At 43.8% G+C, this 22,773-nt stretch overlaps 2 protein-coding genes and 1 non-coding gene across 5 annotated transcripts; 1 reads left to right on the top strand and 2 right to left on the bottom strand.

Annotated features, from left to right (window-relative positions):
* Window positions 1-1,563: 1,563 nt before the first annotated feature.
* LOC147961373 (uncharacterized) lies at window positions 1,564-2,697 on the bottom strand. Its single transcript, XM_087533778.1, has one exon. The coding sequence runs from the start codon at window positions 2,695-2,697 to the stop codon at window positions 1,564-1,566; it is 1,134 nt and encodes a 377-aa protein (XP_087389904.1).
* A 304-nt stretch (window positions 2,698-3,001) lies between these two features.
* Window positions 3,002-3,073, bottom strand: TRNAP-AGG (transfer RNA proline (anticodon AGG)). Its single transcript has one exon. It is a non-coding gene; the product is annotated as a tRNA-Pro (tRNA).
* A 278-nt stretch (window positions 3,074-3,351) lies between these two features.
* LOC125525362 (uncharacterized) lies at window positions 3,352-21,486 on the top strand. 3 transcript variants are annotated; one of them, XM_087532742.1, is made up of 13 exons: window positions 3,352-3,575; window positions 5,021-5,119; window positions 5,645-5,707; window positions 13,204-13,930; window positions 15,123-15,250; window positions 15,341-15,382; window positions 15,462-15,540; window positions 15,624-15,723; window positions 15,801-15,855; window positions 15,916-15,995; window positions 17,746-18,037; window positions 20,789-20,992; window positions 21,069-21,486. In XM_087532742.1, the coding sequence occupies exons 1-13, from the start codon at window positions 3,528-3,530 to the stop codon at window positions 21,123-21,125; spliced, it is 1,974 nt and encodes a 657-aa protein (XP_087388868.1). In that variant the 5' UTR covers window positions 3,352-3,527; the 3' UTR covers window positions 21,126-21,486. The 3 variants fall into 3 exon arrangements, with proteins under 3 accessions (XP_087388868.1, XP_087388866.1, XP_087388867.1); XM_087532740.1 differs by having other exon boundaries at window positions 3,410-3,575; window positions 15,123-15,244; XM_087532741.1 differs by lacking the exons at window positions 3,352-3,575; window positions 5,021-5,119; window positions 5,645-5,707 and adding an exon at window positions 12,943-13,117.
* Window positions 21,487-22,773: the final 1,287 nt, after the last annotated feature.

Below are 22,773 nucleotides of genomic sequence, written 5' to 3' on the forward strand. Positions count from 1 at the left end.
CCGGACACAAGGAAATTGGGCGATATTGTGAGATGGATTGTGGGTTCCGTACCTTTGGAATGAGTGTGATCGATGTGTCGTTCAAACCCAAAGGTAGCTCACCACCATTTAAGAAGCTCAGCACTGCAGTAGTTACATCATCTCGCAGTAGTTTCCAATGCTTCTGAAAGAAGCCTGCAGTGAAGCCGTCGACCCCTGGTGCCTTGGACGGTGCCATTTGAAATAGTGCCTTATGCACCTCTTCCGGTTCAAAGGGTTTATCCAAAGCTGCATTCATCGCCGGAGTGATGCGGACAGGCACATGCGATAACAACTCACTGGCATCCACATGACCCTGAGAGGTGTATAAAGCCTGATAAAAAGACAAGATCTCTTCAATATCTTCCTCAGCATTTGCGCACAACGAGCCATTTGGCCTTCTCAGCCCCAGGATTTTGTTTATTCTCTGTCGTTGTTTCGCTTGTGCTTAGAAATACTCGGTGTTTCGATCACCATCGCGTAGCCATAACACTCGCGATCGTTGGCGAAGCCATATCTCCTCCTGTCGAAGAGCCTCACGCAGCTTAAGCATCATGCTTTTCTCTTCATCAGAAGGCCCACGTCCTACAGACTGCCGTCGCAGTTTGTCCAACCTTTGTTGTAGCTTTCTGACTGTCCTTGCGAGGCATCCGAATTCTTTCTTACCCCAGGGTTCGAGTCGCCGTTGCATGGCACTCAATGAATCAACAATGCCCTGCAGGTTTGGTGATCGTTGCTGAGCTAGCCAGCATTCTGTCACCACCTTTTCATAGTCCAAATGTGTTTGCCAGACATTTTCATAACGAAAGGGTCGTGAACCCCTATGCATTGCGTCCCCTTGCTGCTCCCGAAACACCATATGGACAAAACAATGGTCTGATTCGGCTGCACTTATGTGACGAACATTGGTGAAGCTGAACTGCTGCCTAAACGCCTCATTTGCGAAGGCCCGATCAATTCTAGCTTTGACATTCGCTTCTCCAGCCTGTCGGTTGTCCCACGTGAACGGGACTCCTGACCATCCCAGATCCTGGAAAGCACACTCTTCGACAACCTCACGGAACGCTCTCATCTGCCATTCAGGACGTGCTGAGCGGCTAAAGTGTTCTTCTCCGTATAAGGTCTCGTTAAAGTCTCCCATGCACACCCATGCATCATGGGGTAACGTGTTCAGGGTTCGGAGGAAGCGCCAACTGTGATGACGGTCCTCTGACCTTGGCGCACCATAGAAACCCGTGAATCTCCACTCGAAAGAGCTTTGATCCCTCTTCCGCACCACAGTGTCAATGTGGCCGGTACTGTAGTTTTTTAGTTGGACTGAAACATCCTTTGACCAAAACAAACCAATGCCTCCGCTTAGACCGACACTGTCAACTGCGAAGCATCCATCGAAACCCAAATTTAACTTTAGGTTTTCCACCCTCGCTGCCCTTATCTTCGTCTCCATAACAAAGAGAAGGGTGGGCCCTTCTTGCTTCACCATGCTGCGAAGCTCTCGAACTGCCTCGGGGTTCCCAAGCCCCCGGCAGTTCCAACTGATGATGTTCATTGGGATGGGCAGCGCTGCTCCGCAGACGCCGCTGAGTTGTCAGGTGTAGGTTTTTTCTTTTTCGGTTCCCTTTCCAGTCCCTTTTCATCCCTTGCATCCTCGACTCTTTCCTTCCCCTTACCACTATCATATGTAGTTAGATCCATCTGTTCTCCCGCGGTGATAAGGAGAGGTTGCTCAACTCTGCGATAAACCAGCTTTGGTGCCTCTTTCCGTTTTGCATTGGGTCGGTTCTTGCTTGGAGAGTTCACCTCAGTAGATTCTCCCACATTACTTGAGTTCTTGGATTCTCTCTTGCTGCTCGGGCCTGAATACTGCTCTTTGCTCGTGTTATCACCCGAGGCAGGTTTCCTCCTCTCTTCTGGTGCCCTTAACATGAGTCCAAAGGGAAGATCGCCATTCTTGTCCCTGGGCCCTGGAGTAGGGCAGTAAAGATCATTATGCCCTAAGCGGCCACAAGAGAAGCAGAAGTGAGGCACTTGCTCGTACTGAATATCATACATCTCTTGTTTTTTCCTCTTGGCTGAATTAATCAAGATCCACCTCCGCAGAGGCTTGTTGACATCAATGGAGACTCTAGCTCTCAAAAAGCCCCCCACATGATCAAACTGAACCGAAGTTGCATTCTTATCAATTTGCTGGGCTATCAATCTGCCCCATGTATCATCTTGCAGATTGTCGGGCAAATTTGGGACACGTACCCATAGATGGAGCCGGTCAAACGTCACCTCATCAGGTCTCATGTGATCCTCAAAATCTGCAAGAATCACTGCATGTTTGCTGACATGCCATGGCGAGCCCATCCAAATTTTATCTTGATCTCTTTGTGTCTCGAACTCTGCAACGAAAGTGTTTTCCCCCATGGATCTGAATTGCAGACCCCTTGGGTTCCCCCAGGCTGGGCGGAGGGCACTGGTAATAGTTTGGATGTGGAATAGGTGCCGATGAAGGACCTTGCCTGCCAGTAACCACCTCTTCGCCTTGCCATCATCTGCGTCATCAATCACCAAGGGCGTAGCTTCTTCCTCAGTGATGCCAAGTTTCCCGAGCGCTTCTTCCAACTTTTCCCTAGCCGACCGGGGAGGGTCAGGAGGCGTCCCCCCACTTGCGTGTTGGGAAGCTGCGGCCATCCCTCGTCGGAGATCTGGTGCGGCCCGCCGATCAGATCCGGCGGCCGCCGTCGTATCCACCGCGAAACCCTAATCGCCTGAGAGGGGTTTTAGGTCGCCGTCGTATCCATACTGAAGCCTAATGATACTGTGTGCGTCGGCAGCTGCGCGCAAGAACGCTCCAGCTACTACTCCGTACATGCACACTTGCCCAAGTCGTAATGCATCTCTGAATGCAAATATTACCTCGCACAAATTGATTTTCATGGCATCTATAAGGAATTCATTTTTTCGGTAAAAAGAACAAAAAAAAAGATGAATATAGGGGGCATTCCAAGAATTGAACTCAGGACCTCTCGCACCCTAAGCGAGAATCATACCACTAGACCAAATGCCCTTTGATGTTCCGTTTTCCGAAAGTAACTATTTATTCCATCTATTACTATGATACTACCCACACGATGATCTGAATTTATACCTCCAAATTTCCAGTATTTTTTGGAGGTATTTGGGCGAAATGTGCCACGCAGGCCAAGTGGGCCGGCCATGCCGGCGCGTGTAATATGGGGCCCGTGCCTCGGCTAGGCAGGGGGGCCCGTGTGGCGTGCCGGGCCATCTAGGCAGGTTTGACCACAAGTAGACCTTCAGCCTCGCACCGCCAGTCCACTCCGCCAGGTTGGCGTCTCGCATTCCTGGCCCCACCTGGCGGCCTCAGCGGGCCCCACCTGCCAGCGATTACCTCTCGCGCAGCCACCCCGTCTCACAACGCGAGTAGAGAGGGAGGGGGCGAGCACGCCGCCCGCCGCCTGCGTCGTCCATCGCCGCCTTCGGAGAAGGAGGAGGCCGGACCTATGGCGGGCCGCAACGACTTCGAGGACGACGACGTCAACCCCTTCGCCGTGAGTCCTCCATCCCTGCTTCACTCGTCGGCAACAGCCCTCGGGATACTTCCCCCGTATGCGTAGATCTCGGGATCCCTTTATTTTCTTAAACCGGTCTGGTTCGCGTGGGCTGTGCTCGTATTTGGGGCTGGCGTTGCTTGGATCTGAGGCTCCGAACGCGGGATGGGGATGCGATGGGGAGGTGCCGATTTGTGCGCTTCGAGTTGGGGATTACGCTTTGGTAGTTGTGTCCGCTAATTGCTCTGGAAATGGTTGGTTAGCTCTGGTTTTGTGCTCGTGTGATGAACTAGGCTGCCCAGTGGATGATTAGTAGCTGTGCTAGGTGATTGGAAGCGCGATGCGTGAACTAAAATGTAGCTTGGTTGCTGGAACTTGAGATTTGCTGTCGTAGCAGGCCAACACAATATGGTGTGTGTGGTACCGGTCTTATATGACTTGGTTTGCTTGTTAATTAGTTGATGAATACAAGTGCGAAGTTGTCGGAGCTTGGCTACTACTGTATGATATGTTCAACATCAGGGCATTTTAGGACATCTTTAATTATAGATCCAATGCTTTGAGTTCAGTAATTCAAGTGGTTTCCATGCACCAATGTGCTACAAGGTAAATGTATGTTAGTACATGGTTAATGATACCAGTGCCATTGTATAGATAGCTCATGGATAAAAATCGTAAGTCTGAGATTTCTCAAATTCTAGGGCTCTAGGTGGAAATTTCCAAAAATTGAACTGTACGTGTCGCAAGGTGTTTTGTACCACCCGGCAGTGGCAGCGCTAGAAGTCAGAACAAATGATGTCAAAGCTACATTCATGTGTGTATATATAGACAAACTGCAGTGAAGCACAAGCCTATTAGTTTAGCTAACCCAACTTGTGATGTCGCTTGTCATCGCATAGAACACGTAGGTTTATTTCTTGGTGATGTCATTGAGCTGATGTAATAAGACCACATTTGAGTGTAATCAACTTAAACACGCCCCGTTGTGTTGATCGTATGCAAAACTTAAAGTGCCTATGCACATGCCCATGGAAGCATATATGCATTGGCAGGCAATGCTCAGTAACATACTAGCACGCCAAAATATTTTATATTTTTTGTCATGCATATTTACTGATTACCGGGTATCTAATGCCAAAACCAGTCTCAAGTTCTAATATCAAGTAACTGCGCAGGCATGCAGCAAGTAACTATCTTTGCTCCCATCAAAGCTTTTGGTCTCTTTCAATCGTTAGATTCTTTCGTCTGATTTTTCATAGTATGCTATGGTATGTTGATGGTTCAGATGTAATTACGTATACATTACATAAAATATTGTTGTTGAGCAGCAGATTAATTGTTCCGGCAAAAAGAAGATCATGCTATTATTAAGTTGCTCAGAGGCTTCTAATTTTGTTTTTTAGCTGTCTGTTCCTAATATCTTCCAAATGCTTCATATTCTACAGGGAGGAAGCGTTCCCCCTGCCCCCAGTTCTCGGCTCTCACCTCTCTCCCACGAGCCAGCGGGTTTTTATAATGTGGACATTCCTATGGATTCAACTAAGGTACTTCTAGTTTTGAGAAGTTTTTTCTTCACTCTTGTGTCAATTTAGCTTCTTACTATAAGTGGATAAATGCTCTCTTTGCCATTTTCGTTGGTTATTTTTTATTATTACCAAATTACTTTTGGTGAAGATATTAAAAGTCTGGTCTGTCTTCCAAAATAATAAGGCATCCATGCATAATTAATTTTGTTATTTTTGTGAATTATTTGTTTCACTATAATTTTATAAGAATATATGCATGGACCAACCACATAAAACATTCTCTTGCATCTTTCAAAAGCAGTAAATATAAGGGTATTTTAGTCATTCTGTTTGGTGACTTTCTCAGTCTTGGAAGTTTCTTAGTTCATATGCCAGGCCAAAATGCGCCTTATAAAGTTCATTGTATGGAGTAAAACTGTATAGGAAATGTGATAGTTATTCCTTTATTTACACTGTTCACGTGCAAAGATAGTTTTGGCTATCCTTTCAGTAGTTTGTTTATGTACGATTCCTTATGTCATGCATGCATTTATCTCCCTTTAGGATGTGAAGAAAAAGGAGAAAGAGCTCAAGGCAATGGAACCTGAGACAAACAAACGAGAAAAGGTATGTGATTACAATTTCTGAGTGATTGGACAGTTCTCTGCTGCTCTTAGCCAGTTACATGAATACTTGCTAACTACTCCCTCCGTCCAAAAAAGCTTGTCCCAAGCTTGTCCTTCAAATGGTTGTATCTAGCACCAAGTTATTTCTAGATACATCCATTTGATGGACAAGCTTTTTCGGACGGAGGGAGTACCAGTTTCTCGTAAGTGGTGCCAACGCATATATAAAGCTAGAATGCACAATGTCACGAGGATTTGTGATTTTCATATGTACCTTCTGCATTGCTTTATTTAGTGTTTCATCCAGTGAACCAACGTAACCTTATTTATGTTGATTTTGAGTTTCCAGAATATTACTACTGCATATGGTAGCTATTCTAGCCCTAAAATCCCGATAGTTTATAAATGTTATATATATTAATCTGCATCTGGCAATGACTTGTGATGTGCTATGGTGATGTGCTGCTACATGTGTGAACAAATACATGGATCTGTGCTGTGATGTGCGGTGGCATGTTTACTGCTCATGCATATTGCTCACGGATCTGTCCACTGATAGTAGATGCTCATGTATATTGCTCCGTAGATGTGCTGCTGTCACTAGAGGAAATTCATGCGTGTGTGATGCCCTGTTGTCTACAGACTAGCAATTGGGGCGCCACCTGGTGGCGCCGCCTGAGAGAAGGTTGGGGCGGTGCCAGATGGGAGGCGCCCTCTCCACTCTCCTGTTTGTACTGAAACAATCATAGTTGGTATATAAAGATTCAAATAAGTGCTTCAATGAACTTCAACAAAATATTCAAAGCTAATTCAACATTGATCGGTCGCTGGTTCTGTAAAGAAACTATACTTTCCAATTAAAATACAATTTTGTTTTACTAATATGCGGAGCAGCTTTAACACTGATTAATCATTGCCTCATGAAAAGAATATGTAAACTACTATGGTAAAGGGATTCAAAACTCTACATTTAGTCAAGTCTCACCATAGTGCCTCCTTTTCTATTCTGTGAGAACATGCAAATTCCTTCTAATCACAACAGCAGGTAGCACACAAGCAAACTTCTAACATCACCTCCTAATGTTCTCTTCAGCTATTTCAGTTCTTAACTGTCCGACAACGAACCAGCAACGAACCTACAGTAACCCAAAAGAGCAAGCTAGGATGGAAGTGGAGGTGAGCCAAATCAAGATTGCAAGGGAGATAAAAGGAAGTATGGGTCACCTGGTTTGAATGGATGTGTGGTCACCTCAAGATCTGATTCCTTGCCCGCAATATAAACTCTTCCTCTCCGAAGGATCTATGTTCAAGGAACAACTCAATATCAAAAAAGTGAAGGTTACTAAAATAAACCTTTGGAAGTGATATTGAGAATCCGAAAAGACAAAAATCATAGGAGAAGGTCATCAATATTTGAGATATATTGAAGTAGATTAGTTCACAACAAGTGTCTGTATCTATCTAGTTTTTCAGGTTAATCGTATTGCACTATACTATACTGAATCTGTGCTAGCAAAGCCCCTTAAAATAGCATATACCTCTGACATCAATACAATCTGTGTATTGCATCCATCTCTCTTCTCACAAGATGGTTGCTAAACTTTGAATGTCAGAGCTTCATCATTAGTCATATGAACACAACATTCACTTCCTTGCTCAAAAATGCAAAAGGTACATTCTCAAATTTGTAGATTGAGTTCAGAAAGTTGTAGTCATTCAACAAATTATGCGTTAATTCTTTGCTTAATTATTAGGTATATGTATTAAGCCAAAATTGATGGAATAAGACCTAAGCTTTTTAGATGAGACACAATCTGATGTGAAAGGAGAGGTTCATGATCGGTCTCCACATCTGCCATGGAGGTTCTGATTATTGAGATTAGGAGTTGAAAGTACAGAAACAGAACATGGAATGGTAACTTCAGATTTTGGAAACATGGGAGAGAATGAAATAGTATTGGGGAGGCATCAAAGAAAAAAGCACCCCTCTCAACCATCGTGCCACTGCCGTCATAGAGGAAATATTAATTCTTCTTTTTAGAACATAGTCGTATAAAAAAAGGAGCACACAAAGATCATACTGAGAATTTGATCCAACATATGAAGCATCTTGTAAATCCGGCCATCAGAATCCTCTTCAATAAAATTTGAAGTACCTTCAATCTTTTCTCTGCTAGTCTGCTTGTTCACTGCAAGGGATGTACAAAAGCACTAATCATGTAAGTACTGGTAAAATTAAATGATGAATAATCACCAAATCAATAACCATGTAAGCGTACGAAGAAACAATGTTGATCAAACAAAAAGCAACTCACAATTTATACATGTTCCTATAAATTAAAGCATCGAGTCATAATGCATTTGCTTTGTGCATTTCCATTCCTGGTCATGCCATAAGTGTGCAACGTGCATGCGATTGTCTAAAGAGCGAAATAGAAATATTGTGTGTTTCTATCAGAAATTGAAACACATGACGCACACCTCTAAGTCTCAGGTGGAGGTGTGCGCTCTTGTTTGCATAAAGATAGTGCTTCCATTACTTATATCATCTAATATTTGCAAAGAGCAAGATGAATTTGTCAGGTAACCTTTGTATAAACTAAACAAATATTATTTGTATCAGCCTAACACAAATTGATAGGCTGACCCGTGAAACCTCAACCTAGCTCTTTATTTAATCTCCCAAATCATGGAGATGACATAGCTGATTAGTTTCCAGGGAAGAGACGAACCTAACTTCATTCTAGCTCCAAATGCAATCACATAGTTAGATGTAGCTAACCATGATTCTTTAGGATGATTTGACCACTAATTCGAGTAGATGCTTCTATCTCCCTTTCCTTGGCGGGAGGGAAAATACAGAAAGGATTCGAGGGATGCGGGAGGAGATGCAAACCTGAAGCATCGACCACACACGCCACCAGAGGGGAAAATGAATATAACAAGATAATCGAATGCCACGGTTCTAAAACTACAACGAACAACTATAATAAATGAACCGTTCTGTACTACCAAAATATTACAGTTCAGCATAATTCCATCAGGCCCTGCACCAAGTAACAGAAGAGAAAACCATGGCGAAGCTCACGAAAATCCATCTGACCCTGCCACCTAAAAAAAGAGGCGAGATGAATGGACTGATCTATAATTTAGGGCACACTTTCTGTTGGATCATCAACGCCAAAAAGAACATATATAAAGCATAGCCCGGACTACACACTTTGAACTATGGCAAAGAAGCTCAAATGCATATCCTTGTCGTCGTACCACCATTATATAAACACTATTAAACGACAGTTGAACAACCTACTTTTAAAAAAAGGAGCAGGCATATAGAATTACTGACAGAACCATATTGAATGTAAACATTGATGTGAGTCAGTTTGTGCAACAACACATGCATAGTCATTTAATTCAATGTCTAAAAAAATGCTGGCATAATCTGAAAATTAGAGCATCCATGAAAAAAGAAAGAGGTATGTGATCCAACCATGGATTAGACATGCGTGCTTGGCCTTGATCGAAAAGGGAAGTCTTCCGTTGCCTTCCACCGAGTACAACTCGCGATCTGGTCGACGACGGCTTCGTCGTTCGGGTGGCTGAGGTCCACGCATGGATCTTACCATGGCCAAACGAAGGGGCCTCATCCTTGCCCCATCTTCTCACGCTGGTCACCCGTATTGGCTCATAGGCTAAACAGTACTGCAGATTGATCAAAGTAATAGGAGCACATGACGTTCTTAAATTTCAACTGCTTTGCCTCAATTCCCTTATTATGTATCTCCTACCAAGCATGGGACATCCAGGTTATATATACTAAACAAATAAAATTGAATAATCCATAAAGTATACAAATGGAAATGTAAGCAAGAGGGGAAACCCCAGAAATATGATTTGGCAGATGGAATTGGTGCATGATCCACACAATGGACAGCTAGGCGTGAGCCAAAAACAAGTTTTGTCCCTTATGTGGGTGCAGCCGCCTGGCATGTATATAATGAAATGCAATAAAACTGGAGCATATCTGAAACCCATAATTCCTTTTAGATGATACCTTTGCATATAGTAGTGAAGCAAGCTCATTAAATTCATATGGTTTGTGTAGGAAAAACATGCGATTGGAAAACAATATCATGTGGTTTAACTACAAAATTATAACTTGAGTTAGGTCCAAAGCATTGAAAATTTCAAAGCAAATTCCAGGCACAATTACTTCATTGTTGATAAAGGTCGTCCTCGATGAAACACCACAGTTTGATGATAATTTCCTAGTCCTTGCTTCCTTTGAGGTTTCCATTCTTAATGGTACTGTTAAACAAGTGCGCAAACGAAAAGGTGCTATGGCACCCGGGAGTCCAGACTCTCCCTTATCTGCCCGTTCAGCTCCGCTGAGATTCGTGCTATGATCTGCACATCAGCATACGATTTGCAGTGTCACAGTACTTAAACAGGTCATTTAAGATAAAGAAAGGTCTAGGCAACAGGCACTAGGCCTATGCGTGGGATGGCAGCAGGTCAAGCGTGTCAGTTTGATGAGACTACTCATAACCGGTGCATGTTAGCCACGGTCTAACATGCATGCAGTAATTTTCTGAAGGCCTCAGATTACTTATGTAAAGAGCTATGTGGCTTCTTCTGTATCCCTTCCCCAAACAGTATTTTTGTGAACCAGAGTATATACATTGCTCACAGAAGATCCCACTGAGTAGTAAAATGTAAGTAGCCTTTTTTTACCTTGCTCCTGCTGCTTCAGACGCATACAGGCACTCTAGCGGTCTAGCCACCCTTTGTTTCTTTTTATTAATGCGCTTACGCTCTCTCATTATCTACAGTATCAACATGTCTAAGGAGACACGTCTTTTCAACATGTCCTTTCGACGTCTCAGGTAATGGTTGGAATCCGCCTAGTAGGAACTGTGCCAGTCTAGTTCCGATATGGCTTGGCGACCGAACAAGCCTGTTAAACGAAAGATAGCTACTCTTCTCTGGTACATATCTCCAGGCATTGAATTGTAAATGTACGGTGCTGATAAAGGGGTGTCTGGACACCCGGGTACTGAAAATCCATTCTCAGTGCGCAAATGCAGCTATCAGTATAAAAAGATTGGGATGATACAAAAGAACAGGAATACAAGAAATTAGCTACACACAGACATTCAGGTATTCAGACACAACATATGCATCTGAAAAATAATTTACCCAAACCTAAAAACTGAAGCATAAAACCTACAATTAATGAGATAAAAGTGGAAATGAAAACAACATTCTTCAAAAGGAAAATCATCTCAATTTCTAATAAATCATCGTTATTCAGGAAATAGATATATATACAATGTATAAATGCCTACTTAATAAATATTTGAGCAATTGCAATACACTCAATTTGTTCTGCTTTGAAATGGACTGGCATGCTCAGAAAAACTTGGTAGTTGACGGTTAGTAAAAATAGCTGAGACTGGAGATAGATGCAGTAGAGTAAGACTTATATAGGTGTGAACAGCAAACAAACAGAGCAAATATCATGTAGTTATGCACAACTCCGTCCATTCCAAGATGCCTTATGGTGCGTACAAATTACACATTCATCAAATCAATACAAAATAATGCAAGGCAGAACATGATGTGATGATCGCTGAACTTAACCAGGTTTACTCTAGGAAAGAGGAGAGCAACACACAGATATATTCTGAATAACTGAATCTAACATGTCATACATTACACTACATTATGCAATAACTCCCACTACCAAATGGTAGTCTCCAACAAATTAAAACTGGTGCGCCATACCAAGAGGCCTTGTAGATAAAGCATATATATTGTTCAAAGCAAAACATGGGGTAACATATTACTACTCAGCAGTCATCAAACTCAGGCACATGATTCAGGAAATCAATAAACAGTGGGGTGGCTCATACCTTGATAAAGCCAATGTCCTTGGCGTTGCTGCGGAAGCAATGCCTGCAGCACACACGTACTTCCGGATCAGGCTATGCGAGTTGCCGCAGACACGGGATACTCGTTCATCTTATCACACTCATGGAAATTTGAGAGTATATAAGAACAAACAATAATCAGAAACAAAGAGGGGCTGTGGATCCAGATAAGGGCAATGGACATGGGCATACCTGGGCGAGGCGGATCCCATAGTAGCTGAAGGTGTCAGCGATAACACCAATGCATTACAGTCATAATAGTAACCATTTTGTTTGCTAGTCGACCAACCATCGTCATCGCCGACAGTGTTGACGCGCTCGCACTTGTCGACCTATTCACTGTATTTACAGGAAAAAGAATTCAATCTTTAGTTTCAGGTCCAGATAAGCCTAACGTAGTTGCACCAACTCAATAGAGTAAAGAGTTCTTTGTTGGATTCAAGTTACATATCAGTAGGCTCAGTCAGCGCTGCACCAATGAGAACAGACAATCAGCACAACATACTGAATACATGTAGCTCATCAAGGGTAAACCTCTACTTAAGACTATTCCCTTTACATGACATAGTTATACACAAACTTCAACACATGTGGCTCAACAAAGATTAACCTCTATAACATTGTATTTCCTTTAAACAATATTTTTATACATGTTCAGTTTTGAACTTCTGATGTTGTAGAAAAAGGAGACAAAGACTATACACAAGTTTTGCAATACTACGCGAGTTGAAAGACATAATACTACAAAGAGCATAGAAATATGCTTGTGCATCTTATGAAATTGAGGAATATCATGCTAAACCTTTGTTTCATCAAATTGTTGGAAAACTTCAGTCCAGTCCATAAACTAAGTATCCACGAGATATCAAAAGGAAACCAAACCAGGAAGAGCACGTACTTCCGGGGAGGCGCGGATGGTGCGTGTGGCGACGAGGCGAGGCACGAGGAGGCTGCGGTGGGAGACTGCAAGGGAGGCACGGCGCGGCGGCAGGGCAGCGGCTGTTGCGGCAGCGGCCGCAGGCGCGAACGATCGGCATGGACAGGGACATGTGGATCCCAGAGGTGCATCACACCGTCGCTCGCTAAGGAAAGGGTAGGGTTGGGGTTGCGTCACGAACAGAGATGTTCACCTTGTCCATTCCTTTGGCATCAGGTCGCAGCGAGCGAGCTCCTCACACGTCTTGACCCTGCATTGGTGTGCTCACGTCGCCGTGGCCGGGATCTGGACCTGCTGCTCGATCTACAGCGAGGGGGAGGGGACGAGGTCGCCAGTGGTGGGAGGAAGGTGAGGGGAGGAGAGAAGGGGTGGGGTGCAGGCCGTGGGGGAGGACGTTGGTGGCGGCGACAGCTGGAGGGAGAGGAATCGACGGGCTAGCTAGGGTTGGCTGATGTGTTTCTCCCTTTTTTTCTCTTCGTTCTCCAGCACGCACCAATCAATCGCGAAGGCGCCACGTGGACCATGCGAGCGGACGCTCCTTGTGCGTACGTTAATGTGTTCGATTTGAGGAAGCGAACAGAAATAAGATGTTCTGTATATGCTCATGTATATTGTTGTTGCCTACAGATTCCTTCGCCGGTGTTGTGCGGCGGGGCAACCGAAGTTCGTCTCTACAAGAGATCACAATATGGATCGCCGCTGGTTCAAATAGCTGGTCTTGTCCCTGTCGCACCACCCCGAGCTGTGGAGGGCGGCTCTGATGATCCCGACCAAGAGTTCGCCGGTGAGCCCGCTCTGTATCTGGCGGTGGTCCAAGACGGCCACACCATCGACATTGCGCGGCTGCTATTCCACGGCGGCGAGCCTGCGCTGGAAGCTGACAAGGCCGAGGACTACTATGCGGCGGCGGAATTCAGTTCTAGCGAAGACGACCAGTCCCTCCCATTGACCCTTGACGACTATGCGATGGTGAAATCCAACTGGAGCGATGATGACTGGGCCCTCCCATCAACAGGTGGTGCTATGTCATTTTTGGGAGGGCTGGGGTGCAAGGAGAACTCGGGGATTGGGGACTGGGACTGGGATGGGGATGGGGCGGATGAGGATGAGGATGAGGATGGGGATGGGGATGAGGAGGATGAGGATGAAGATGGGGATGGGGAGGATGAGGATGAGGATGAGGATGAGGATGAGGATCGGGATGAGGATGGATCAATTTCTGGAGGTTATGATAGTGGTGATGATTCAGAATGCAGCAAGGAGGATGGAGATGAGGAGCATGGGGATACTGACCAAGATCTGATTAAGCTTCGTATTTGGCCAGCGCAGAAGCACCTGTTGCTTAAATTTTTTAGTAAGTTCTCAACTTGTTTTAAATTCGATCATATGATCTGATAACTATATATGTAATTTCTCACTCATCGGGGAAAATGTTTGTTCCCAGGCATAGAGTATATTCACCTAATGCATGTACTGAATTTAGTGCCATACCTTCTCCAATACTCAATGGAATAAGCTAGGAACTAGTGTCAGCAAAAAGAGTTAACACGTCTAGATTAAGTTTTCAAGCAATGATTGAGACCATGGACTAGAGTTTACACCCAACAACCATGTTTGGATTAGCTCCTGTAGTTTAAGGTCCAATGAGGCTCCCAGCTGGCAAGTTTGTGAGCAATGAAATTGCTGCTTGGGGAATACAGCACGTCAACCCTTGCAAAATCAAGGCCTTGCATTGTAGAAATTAGTGTCCCCTGTCCTTATCCAGATGCCAGCAGCAAGGGCTAGATTTTGCAAACTCAAGGCTTTGCACTATTTGAAACCGTGAGCTAGACTTTCCACCCACCAGCCATGTACAGTCCAGGGTCTGCAGATTTGCATATGAATGTTTTGGGGGATTTATGTCACTCTTCTTATATTTGTGACTTGTGTAATTAGTTTGACACATGCATCATGGTAGTTAGATCTAGTCATTTAAACTTGTCGGGTTGTTTGGTTGCATCATGAGACATCCTTGTTGAATTGAAATACACCTGCACATGTTGTGATCATCTGGATTGCCTTCACATGCATAGTTGGTCCATTTAATGAAGATTCTCGGCAGGTACAGGTCTTGTTAAGAAGTGATTTTAAATATAAATATGAGATAGAAAGAGAGGGGAGGTTTGGAGAGTATGAGACAGTTAGTTACCTTAAAAAGGAAAGGGAGTTCTGTTCGCTGTTTCTTTTATTCTGTTGTAATGCGTGTTGGTCATATATGGATTAGAAACTTGATTTTCTGTCGGAGGTAAGGTAATCAATGTCAAAGGGAAAAATGGGCAACCTTTTTGTTGAACTGAGAGGACCTCACCTCTCCTTCTATTGCTGTGGCGGCTGTTCAGGAGCGCCAGTTGCTAGGTTGCACAAGAAGAGGGCCCTCCTAGATACTTAAACTAGAAATGCCACTTGGGCCAAAGGTAGATGGGCCAGGCCCATACCGGTTCAACTTCTCAATGGAGAAAAGTAAGTCATCTAGCCATAAAAGATCCGTGATGTTCTGTTTTTTGTAGGTGGCAAGCAATGGAAATTAACAAAAGCCTACCGCCTAATCTGGTTGAAACGTGATGAATTGGAAGAGCTATGCAAGTTTTCTCTTAAAATGGATGGTCCTATTCCTGCTCCCTTTACCACAGTCAGTGTAGGCCCATAACTAAGTTTTGCTTAAGCTTTTGTACTGTTTTAACACTCTTTGTAATGTATTTATAACTAAGAATGGTTGTTCTTACAGGTTTTCAAAAATGCGAACAGTTCAATCAATTTTGAAACGAACGTATGTATAAATTATCCCTTAACCCTATATTTGCTTGTGTTGTAGTTTAAAAGTCTAATATTAGTTTTCAAAATCTTAGGTTCCTTCTGAAACTGTTGATGATCTTCTAGCTTGTTTGAAACCGTCAATCAACAGTTTCCATGTTTGTAAAAAACTTGGTAAGAGTTATTAATAATACTATTCGTACAAATATTTTGTTTGTCAGTCTATGAATTGATATTTGTATTTCTATTTGTCATAGGCAAAGCTAGCGACTGCAAAAATTTTAAGTGCCTTATTTCGGGTAGTAAATGTGCTGTTAAATGCATCCCTCTGCGTGCATCTTGCTTCGAAGAGCCAAGGTCATTTAAAATTATTTTATTTTCTAAACCTAATCTATTAAATATATTTTCAAACTAAGTTATTTTTCTCTATTTAGGGAAGTTAGCATCATTTCAAGTTTGAGGAATGGGCGCATTATGATGCTTTTTCAAGTAATGTCTACAAGAATTTCCCTCCAGTTGCTCTCGAGGTTTTTCTGAATTTTTTTTTAGGCCTGGATAGAACCGTGGAATCACAAAAGGCTTCCCCCACAAGAAGATTATCTGTTTCTCCATCTAGAGCTCTGCGCAAGGTTCATATTCTGTTACTATGATTTTAGCTCAACACATATTTTATCTAGCAGTAACGTAGTTATGCATATGCTTCATGTCAGTAGCCAGAGCCTGCATATTTTATCTTCACATAGGACTTAACCTGTGCCTGATTCTAAATACACATAGTTCATTAAAAACTCATCTACACTGCATATGCTCACTCATTCATACATATAGCCTAATGTGAAGATGCTGAAAATATGATGGTTCTAATTGACCAGGCAGTTTTCAAATTTTCTTCACTAAATAGCTATGCAAATTATAGGACGTAAGCGGAGTATTTATTTTTTGGATTTCAGCAATATCATTGCAGATTTGTGTGACCCGAGCGGGAAATCTTGTTTGTCTTATGTTCTTGTTCTGACACATGGTACTGATTAATCATTGTCATTCTCCATAATACTATGCAAATAAGGACAGTTCTCAAATTTGGTGTGCGTTATGAAGCTCTACGTTGTTAATATAAGGCAGAGGCAGCAACATGCATATAAGATCGCAATTCAATCCCATCTCGAATTTTAAGGTCCTGGATTAGCTGAGTCTTTCCAGTACATATCTGAGAGATATGCTCTAGAATAAGTAACTACTCCCTCCGTTCTTTTATATAAGGTGTATTTGTTTTTTGATAAAATTTCACAATGTAAGGTGCATTTCTTCTAAATCCTCATAATTCCCTTTTTATCCCTCCAGAAAGAGGAAAGTATCTCTCTTTTGATTTTCTGTATCTCTCCTTGTATCAAAAGGAGACTATCTCTGTCTCGATTGCATGTATCTCTTACTTTACTGCACTCACTGATTTACTTGCCACTAACAAATTTGTCAAGGGTACACTTTTGTCCTAACACCTCTATAATTGTGCGCCTTGGTCACCGTGTCCAAAATAATACACCTTACATAAAGAAATGGAGGGAGTATTAGCTTCTGCAGTACATTAATCCCCTTCCAGTTTCCATATGTGACGTGGTAAGTAGGCTGTCTTGACAGATGATGATGCTGCCTAATGTTGAAAGCCGAAATGGTTGCAGCTGGCATCATTCAATAAGCTACTCGATGCAGATATATAGACGATATCATCTCAACTACAATTTCCAACCACCCAGCAGCCCCTATTATTTCAATTTGTGTAATTTAGAGATGCTCTTCGGGAACTTGAGAGAATAGTTCTAAATGATTAAGCATCACTTTCAGTAATGTCGTTGATTTGACGAATGATGAGTTGGGAGTCTTGCTCTCGCGCTCGTGTTCTTGATGCCTTCTGCTTTTGTCTTTTCCCCCTTGCACTTATGCTGCTCCAAGCCCTTTTATGGGCAACAGTCAGGGAAGAAAAATGGAGTGACGCACAACTGTGTCGTCATTAAGTTGTTCGGCCATTATGATTTTTGTGCTCAGTAGTTTAGATCACATAAGAACAAAGAAAGCGCTTGAGTTTTATCTGCAGCACGCGGGAGTGGGAGTCGTACTGGCCTGCACCCATCTTGCCAAGTCTGGGAGTTATGCAATGTTCTCAATCTTGCCAATTTGAATAAGTTTGTGCACAAGGGTGGAACTAGATTAGCTAGCTATATATCTAATGCAACCACAGATGGATGAACTTGTGTCATGAACATGTTAGCTTTTGGTGGAAGGAGGGAGCTGCATTTTATATCTCAATGCATGCATTATTACATCATCATTTAGCCTTATTAATGCCTGATTGTTTGCTTCTCTTTTCGTGTAACTTCCAAACAGCACACTGACGGACGTGCTTTTGCCTGAAAAGTTTGCCTCAATTCCGGATAGGCGGAAACTTTTCGAAGAGATAGTAAGAGGTGTCAAAACACTGCATCGTGAATTTATTGTTCACCGGGATCTTAAGCCAGATAACATATTCCTGGGCTCTGATTATGAAGTCCGAATTGGAGACTTTGGAGATGCCTGTTGTGGCCAAGACGAGCTCGGAAAATATGGCGGTACGCCTAATTGTGGCACAAAAAGTTATTTGGCGCCAGAGCTTGACAGTGATGAGAAGATAACTGAGAAGGTATGTGTTTGATTTCTATTAGTTGTTGCCAACTTGGTTATTTACACAACCAGGGTCCACTTTTGTTGTTACATGCCATCTTTTCCCGTTCCGTTTGCTAGGTTTCTTTTCGCAGCATGTCTGTTTTTTCTGTGTCTCAGCCGGGTTTCCTCAGTAGCTCCTCTTTTGGATCTTTGTTTTTTTGTTGCCTTTTGGCTTTATATTGGCAGTCTCTCTTTTGTTTCGTAATGTGTTATGAACGTGCTAGGCTGATAGGTTAGATCTCCCCTGGACAGATGAGGTGTGGCGCCCAGGAAAAGGAGGCTGCCACACAACAAGAGCAGGGGAAAAACTGGAAGGATAATTGCGATTATTTTTCTGCTTGTCTATTGATTGATATTGCTAGGCATTATATAGCCAGCTTACAAACTTGGACGCCTAGCTGAACTAATAAACTTTAGGAAATAACTAACTTGAGAATAAAAAAATATCTAAGATTTAAACTACTAAGGATACTTATCCCCTTTAATTTCAGCCGTGACCTCCTTGGTGGCCTTATCGAAATTGCTAGACGCACGGACGAGTTACAGGGTGTTCATGGGCCCCTTCCTCTAACCCCGGCTCGACCTGCTGCCGGCGACCTCGACTATCAGGCCACCCCTCTGCTCCCCTCCGCCCTTCCCTCTTTCCTCTCCTTCTCCCTCTCGGCTCACATCTCTCTCTCTCTCTCTCTCTCCCTGTAGTTGCTGCAGCAAGGAGCCGCCGTCGCCAAGTTCTTGCCGGACGCGCCGCTGCCTGGATCCGGTGTTCCCGCACCTGCATCGCCTCTGCCTCGACCGCCTGCGTTGACCGCGTCCCTGCGCCGTTGCTGCCTTCTGTCGAGCACGAGCTCGATCCCCTGCTTCCCCACATCGAAGGAACCAGGCGCGTTGACTTCGCCTGGGCCGGGGCCTGCATCCGCCCCCTGCCGGCCTCACACCCCCCCCCCCCCCACCCCCACGCGAGAATTTCAGGTGGGTGGGGTCCCTCCCCAAGTTAAAATGACCCCATAAAACCCCCGTACTGGTCTGTGAATGTACCATTACTCTGGCCTTATTGTGGCTCCTAGAAGGTATGTCCCGACATAACATCTCTCTCCCTTTTTGGACACTTCATCCTCGAACTGGACTACGGACTGCTGTTAGCCCCTTGCAGCCTCCATAGAAACGTCTTCCTTGCTGTCGTCTGCACCTGGATCAATCTCCAGGACGAAGTGTTTTTTGCAGCAGTGGCCAGCCACGAATTTCTCAGTGGAGTTGTTACATAGGCCTTCTTCATGTCGGGCTGCCATCACTGCCAGTATAAGCGTAAGTCGTGGGTGGGCTGCTGGAGATGCTACTATTGCAGGTCCTGGAGGTAGTGCTGCTGGAATCGTAGGTGCAGGTGGTGCTCCAAGGTCTGGGAATGGCTGGTGGCATGGTTTTCACTTTCAGTGAGATTTCGGTGAAATTCACTGAATTTCAGTAATTTCAGCAGACACTGAAATATTACGTTTCGGCCAAAATATTTCAGCAATTTCAGTATAGCACAACAATTCCAATATTTTTCATAATATTTTTTAAAATTTTCAAATTTTTAATTGAATTCAAGTGAATATTTCGGTCATTTGGCTGAAATGGAAACTGAAATCACTGAAATTCACTGAATTTCAGTGATTTCGGTTGGTGCTGAAATTTTTCTGAAACTGAAATTGAAAACCATGGCTGGTGGACACCTAGTGATAGCGGTGTTGGGGGCGTCCACTGTGCACGTTGCTAGCTAGTAGACTTGCAATAGGAAGCAGTGTCCGGGAGATGCACGGTAGTGGACTTGTATTTCATGGCAACAGCAGCAGCAAGTAATTGCATTTTATACTCCCAAGGCTATTTTTTTCCAGAAGACCAGAGAGTCTCTCCCCAGTTCCATTGCAACACAATGAAACCATACAGAGTCCAGTCCTACAACTAAAAACAGCTGGAAAGTAGTGTAGGATAAGTGCCTGGAGTTCAGAACAGAAGGAAACTGCATAAAAACTTGCGAGAATATGAAATATGTTTGCCCCATAAACTAGAAAGCAGACATGGTACAAGCACAAGTGCAGAGGAGCCCACTACCTCCAGGTGCACTGTGTGATGGCGCATTCTCGCCGAAGTCAGGCCAAGATTCTTGCTTGCTTGCATCACCCATGGTGAATCATCGTGGTTAGGCCCAGCGGTCATCGCAGGATATTTACTAGATATGCTATAAAGCAATCCAGTACCTTCAATGTCTCCTTGTGCAGCAGCCGCCAGTCTCTTAAGTAGCGCAGAGGACCTTTCGCCCCACGTGGTTAACATTGAGTCAAACACCAAATCATCAAGACAGTTCCGTAGCCCTCAAAGGATACTTCTGTAGCTAACTTGTGGTTTCACCATGCTAGAGCTTCGGCTATTAACATGCTTTCCTCCGATCGCTGCCGTTGGTTTGCTTGGTTGAGAGAGACAAGTCTACTTTTTGGTCGTCGTTTCTTCTTGCCATTTGCTTCTTTCTCTTTTCTTTTCTTTCCATTTTTACTCCTTTTTCTTTGTGCTTTTCCCTGCTTCTTGGTGACATGAGACACCCGTCTCGCCTTCAACTTGCTTCACATCCTGCTGTCTTCCTCCTTGTTTGCTGCGTTGTCATCCGTGCTTGCCGTTGGTTTCTGCTCATTCGGTTTCTTGCACTTGTGCGTTATGCTTGGTAAAACACTGAATATTCGTGGTTATCTTTTGGCAGGTTGACATTTACTCAGTCGGTGTAATGTTTTTTGAGCTGCTGACACGATTTGGGTCTTTATTGGAGAGAGCGTTGGCATTTGAGGAACTGAGAGATAAAGGGCCTCCAGATGGCTGGAAGGGTGATTATGAGGGCGACCGCGAGCTTTATGATAGAATGACCGCTTTGAAACCTGCTGACCGGCTTTCGTTGGATGAGATCCTGGTAATGGTTTATTTTTGTGCTCACGATAATAGTACCAATGAGGATATGAAAAAAAAACTGACATCTTTATGTGCAGATGTATATTCAGCAACACCGGGGATCGACTGCAGATATGGGGAACAGACGGCTCTAGAACAAGAAAGGTCTGGCTGTTGAAGTAGAAAGGCTGGGGGAGAGTCCTGATCTCCGTCTCTGTTCGGTAACACTTGTACATATGATGTAACTAAGTAGTGCAGTCCTTTGGAGTCTAGCCTCTCGTGTGCCTAGCATGCACCTGATGTAACTAACTAGCCCAGTCCTTCGGAGTCTACCAGCTCGCATGCCTCGCATGCACCTGCGTCTCTGGCATTCTTCTGAACAGAGCCACGGGTTTCCAGCCCTTTGAAGTCTAGCCGCTCGTGTGCCTAGCATGTAATCTCGCCTCGCTAGTTGAGATGCGGCCTTGTCCGATGGAAATTTTGTAGGATCCTATTTCGTAGGAATTTTTGTCTATACTACTGGTCTTTTAGTTCAAAAAACCGCTGTCGCCAAGAATTGTATGGATACAAAAACGTGAGTTTAACGTAGGTGATTATGTATTGCTATACAACTCGTTTGAAATTTTTTGCAGGAAAACTTCTCTCTAAATGGGAAGGCCCCTATGTTATCGAAGAGGTCTATCGTTCCGGTGCCATAAAAATCAACAACTTCGAAGGCACAAATCCGAAGGTGGTAAACGGTCAAAGAATCAAATATTATATCTCAGATAATCCCATAAATGTTGAAACCAATATTATTGAAACCGTAACCCCGGAGGAATACATAAGAGACTCTTTCCAGAACGTTTCAGACCCCGAAAAGGAATAGGTATGTGGTACGGTAAGTAAACCGACTCCAAAACAATTTCTAAGGCAATATTTCTCCGTTTTGAAATATTTAGAAAAATAGAAAAATAAGTAGCAGTCCGGGAAGGACACGAGGGCCCCACGAGGGTGGTGGCCTGGTGGGCGCGCCCCCTACCTCGTGAGCACCTCGTGTGCCCTCCGGACTCCGTTTTCTTACACGATACGTATTTTGGTCGGTAAAAATTCATTATATATCCTCCCGAAGGCTTTGACTCCCGTATCACGCAAATATCCTCTGTTTTCGTTTCGAGTTGTCCGGTTGTAGGTTAAATCAACATGTCTTCCCAGGATTCTGAAGGAGAATGCTATGTGGATGATTACTTAGCAAATCCCAAGGTCTATGGAGATGTGGAACACGATGGTTGGACCACGAAGGAAGAAGAAGACTATGAACCCAAAGGGAAGGAGGAGACGAGCTCAGATGAAGATGAAGCCCCATTACCTCAACCTGGGGACATGCACGTGGAGTTCAAAAAGTCAAGTCTCCCTGATAGAGTAAAGAAACCCAAGTTCGAGTTTATCCCTTTTCGTCTCTTGCAGGAAAATAAGCAGGACCTATGCAAAAAGATATTAACCCTGGAGTGGGAGATTGATGATCTGAGGGATCAAAATGTCGTCCTCAAGCGCAAATTAAGGGAGAAGCCTAAGCCATCAACTAAGCCAACATCACCACCACCTTCTTCACCGACAAAGGAGACATAATCACATGGGTATGGGCACTCCCCTTGGCAACTGCCAAGCTTGGGGGAGGTGCTCCGGTATCGTATCACAATCACAACTCCTATCTTTACCGTTTTTTTCTTAGTTCGATCCTATTAGTAGTATCTTGATCTAGTAGAATAAAGTTTATAGCATGATCTAGTTTTGAGTTTTGCTTTATGATCTCTCTTTGTAATC

This window comes from Triticum urartu, chromosome 7A (genome assembly GCF_056163025.1).
Source record: "Triticum urartu cultivar PI428250 chromosome 7A, HENAU_Tu73, whole genome shotgun sequence".
In the NCBI taxonomy this organism is placed as follows: Eukaryota; Viridiplantae; Streptophyta; class Magnoliopsida; order Poales; family Poaceae; genus Triticum; species Triticum urartu.